At 59.0% G+C, this 3,268-nt stretch overlaps 1 protein-coding gene across 1 annotated transcript; it reads right to left on the minus strand.

Annotated features, from left to right (window-relative positions):
• Window positions 1-563: 563 nt before the first annotated feature.
• Window positions 564-3,245, minus strand: NKX6-2 (NK6 homeobox 2). The gene is made up of 3 exons (XM_015632495.3): window positions 2,465-3,245; window positions 2,045-2,217; window positions 564-1,353 (listed from the first exon to the last, which is right to left on the minus strand). Exons 1-3 carry the CDS (start codon window positions 2,877-2,879, stop codon window positions 1,105-1,107), a joined length of 837 nt encoding a protein of 278 aa, XP_015487981.1. The 5' UTR covers window positions 2,880-3,245; the 3' UTR covers window positions 564-1,104.
• Between the last annotated feature and the right edge of the window lie 23 nt (window positions 3,246-3,268).

Genomic DNA, 3,268 nt, shown 5'->3' on the forward strand with positions numbered 1-3,268 from the left:
AACAAGGCGGGCGGCTCACAGGCACCCGGACTCGAGTGTGCCAAGGGGAGAAATGAGGAGTCGCGGGTGGCGGGGAGCGCTTTGGCGGCCGCCGAACCAGGCGGAACCGGTTCGGGCACGGGTGTGCCCCGGTGCGGGGCCGAAGCACGGCCCAGAAGCCCGGCAGGAAGGCTCCCGAGGGTGGTGGATCCGCCGCCGTGGATCTCAGCAACTTCGCCCCGGCTTTTCGCAGCGGCTAGTACCCAGGCAGCACAATGGGATGAGCCCCGGCCCCTATCTCCCCTCTCCGGAGCGGACCCTGGGAGCCGCCCGAAACGCTGCACGGGCAGTTCAGGCTGCAGGTTCAGCCCCGGCTCTCGCTCCTCTCCAGGGCTGTCGGGCGGTCCCACAGCGCGGGTTCCGCGGGCCCCGGCCGTGCCACAGGGGCCGGGGCTCTCCCGGCTCAGCCCGCCGGACCCAGCGGCTCCCGTTCCCTTGCGGAGCGGTATCGGGCACCCTGCAGAAGCTCTGGTGTCCCCGGTCCCTGGCACAGAAATGCGGGAAGAAACTCGCTAAAGGAGAGAGAAGGTTGTTAAATAATTTATTGATTTATACAAAGTCTTTCCAACACGTGTGGAGACATTCTAATGTAAAATCAAGTGTCCACTTTTTTTGAGCATTGGTTTGGGTTTTTTGGTATTATTAAGGATAAAATCCAGAGGCAGGAGAAATGAAACTGCCAAAACACTGAGGGACAGAGTGAAAGAAAACTGCCGTTTTTACACTAGAAATATACAGCACAAAATCTGAAATTTACTATATACAAAGTAGCTGAGCTCGGACTTGGGACCCATAGAAAACGTAACAAAACCTGATTGTTAGGAGCAGGAAATTAGCAGGAAGGCTAAAGGAAAGAGCGGGAAACCTTAAAGGGACACAAAACCAAAAAAGTTGAAAAAATTTCTCTGAAATTTACATCGATGAGAAAGAAAATAAATTCATAACTTATTCTGTAAAAAATATATACACTTCACATACATCTTAGCCTGTACAACACACCACTTCAAACACCCAGTTACACTCACCCCCACCACGCCGCCCGGTGCAGCCATCGGCCCCGCACCCTCACAACGTATCCGAGCTGGTGCTGCAGGGGCTGACGAGGGATAGGTTCGTGGATTTGTGCTTTTTCAATAGCCTCGTGATTTTTTCATCGTCTGAGTTGGGGTCCAGGGGCTTGTTGTATTCATCATCGTCCTCATTGTCCGAGCTCTCCTTCAGCTTCTCAGTCTCCGAGTCGTGCTTCTTCTTTGCTGAGGCCATCTCTGCCGCGTGTCTCTTCCGCCACTTGGTCCGTCTGTTCTGGAACCAAACCTGGGCACCGGCACCGGGCACAGCTTAGCCACGGCCTCGGCCCCGCCGCCGCATCCACCCCCCCCGACCCCGCCGCCTCCGTCCCATCCTCAACGCGGGGCTGCGAGCACTGGGAGCAGAGCCTGCACCAGGCAGAGCCTCGCACGGCTCCTGGCAAGGGGGCACCCCGCTGGGGACACCCATCTGGCTCTGCGGGGCTGCACGATGCTTAAATCAGCAGCTTCCCAGAACAGTAGTTTGTTGAAAACAGAATACAATAGCCGTAAAAATAAGTATTTTTGGCTTATGGTGCATCCCAACAGTCAGGTGCACCTGCAGGCTTTGCTAAAAAATTTGTGAGGTTATGCAAGATAAAGTTGTGCCAGTGGGCACGATCCTCGTGGAAAAGTGACCCTTAAAAAAAATTACCTGCGGGGCCTTTTTGTCGTTGTGATAGGGTTTTATATTAAATATAATATGTGAATTTATTTTAAATCGTTTGCAGCACAGAGAGCTCTAAGCACAAAACAGGTAAAAATTAGCCTAAAATCTATCCAATATCAAAATACAACTTTAAATTCTAAGTGACTCTAAAAAAAATAAAAATCCCCACATAATTGTGCGGCGTTCGTGGCTGCTAGTAATTACGGAGATGGCAGAAAGCGGCCGCGACAGGGAGCAGGAGAGGCCGGAGCCCGCAGGACGGACCTACCTTCACCTGGCTCTCAGTCATCCCCAGGGAGTAAGCGAGCCGGGCGCGCTCCGGTCCTGCCAAGTACTTCGTCTGTTCGAAGGTTTTCTCTAAAGCGAATATCTGCTGCCCAGAGAAAGTCGGTCGAGAGTGTTTCTTCTTGCCATCCTTGTCCAAAACCATCCCCGTCTGAGCTGGAAGCGAAGAAAGAGCTGCGTCAGGGATGAACTCCGTAGCCGGGCCCCGCCAGGCGCTGCGGAGCCGCTTCGGGTGCCCGCCGGCTCTAAAGCAGGGCTCGGTCCGGGACAGACCCGCGGCCGTGAGGACCGAGGGACCCGAACCGAGCCTTCCTGCTGCCCGCCCCGTCCACCGCGCTCGTCCGCCGGCTCTGGACCCCAGGCAGCCTGCTCCCCGCGCCCTGCAAGAACCGGCCGCACTTACCGGGACAGGCGAGCCGGGGATCTCTCCAAGGAGAGCCCTGCACCACTCCGGGCCAGAAAATGGGCGGCCGTCCCGGCAGCTCCGCCAGAGGCTTCGGGTAGCGGGAGACGGCAGCGGGGCTGAAGTACATCCCGGCCGAGGCCGCCAGCCCGTTGATACGGGGCAGCCCGCCCAGCAGGTTGCTGGCACTGCCCACGGGCCGCCCCAGGATGTCGCTTATTCCGTGCGGTGTCCCCAAGGGGAGCTGCGTGTTGAGTCCGCCCAGGGCCGGCGCCTTGAAACCGGAGGGGTTCTGCAGGGCGTAGGGGAACAGGGAGGTCTTCATCTCGGCCATGTTGTGCAGCGCGGCTAGCGGCGCACTGCTAAGGACGAATGCGCTCTGGCGATTAGCATCCATCTGTCCCACCGCTAACATCTGCGGGCATCAGCGAGCGTGGGTCCTTCCCAATCGCGCCGCGGCCGCTCCGCTGGGGACCCTCGCCGGGAGCGCGGCCGCGGGCGGGACGGCCTCCTCACTGCTCGCGGGATCTCGGCGACAGCGAGTGCCGAAGTTTGCTGGGAACAGAAAAATCCCGACGCTTGCCCGCTCGCGCACCTCCAAAGTCCAGGCTGAAGAGCGGCGAAAGCCGAGCCGGGGCAGCGCGGCGAAACAACAGATCGGGAGTCCCGGAAGAAAGAGCCCCCACCGGCGGCGCGTCCTACGGGCGACGCGCTCCACGAGCGATCCGGCGGGAGGGGGACGCGGGACCTGCAGCTCCGCGCGTCGCCCCGGCCGCGTGTCCGGCGGCCACGGGGACGCTCCGC

Source organism: Parus major, chromosome 6 (genome assembly GCF_001522545.3).
Source record: "Parus major isolate Abel chromosome 6, Parus_major1.1, whole genome shotgun sequence".
In the NCBI taxonomy this organism is placed as follows: domain Eukaryota; kingdom Metazoa; phylum Chordata; class Aves; order Passeriformes; family Paridae; genus Parus; species Parus major.

What these genes read in the sequence shown, in the direction of transcription:
- NKX6-2 (XM_015632495.3), bottom strand. Translation starts at nt 2,879, where the DNA reads ATGTTAGCGGTGGGACAGATGGATGCTAATCGCCAGAGCGCATTCGTC. An exon ending in TCCCCGGCTCGCCTGTCCCG is followed by an intron (nt 2,218 to 2,464) that starts GTAAGTGCGGCC and finishes CTTCGCTTCCAG; the next exon opens with CTCAGACGGGGATGGTTTTG. An exon ending in TGACTGAGAGCCAGGTGAAG is followed by an intron (nt 1,354 to 2,044) that starts GTAGGTCCGTCC and finishes GCCGGTGCCCAG; the next exon opens with GTTTGGTTCCAGAACAGACG.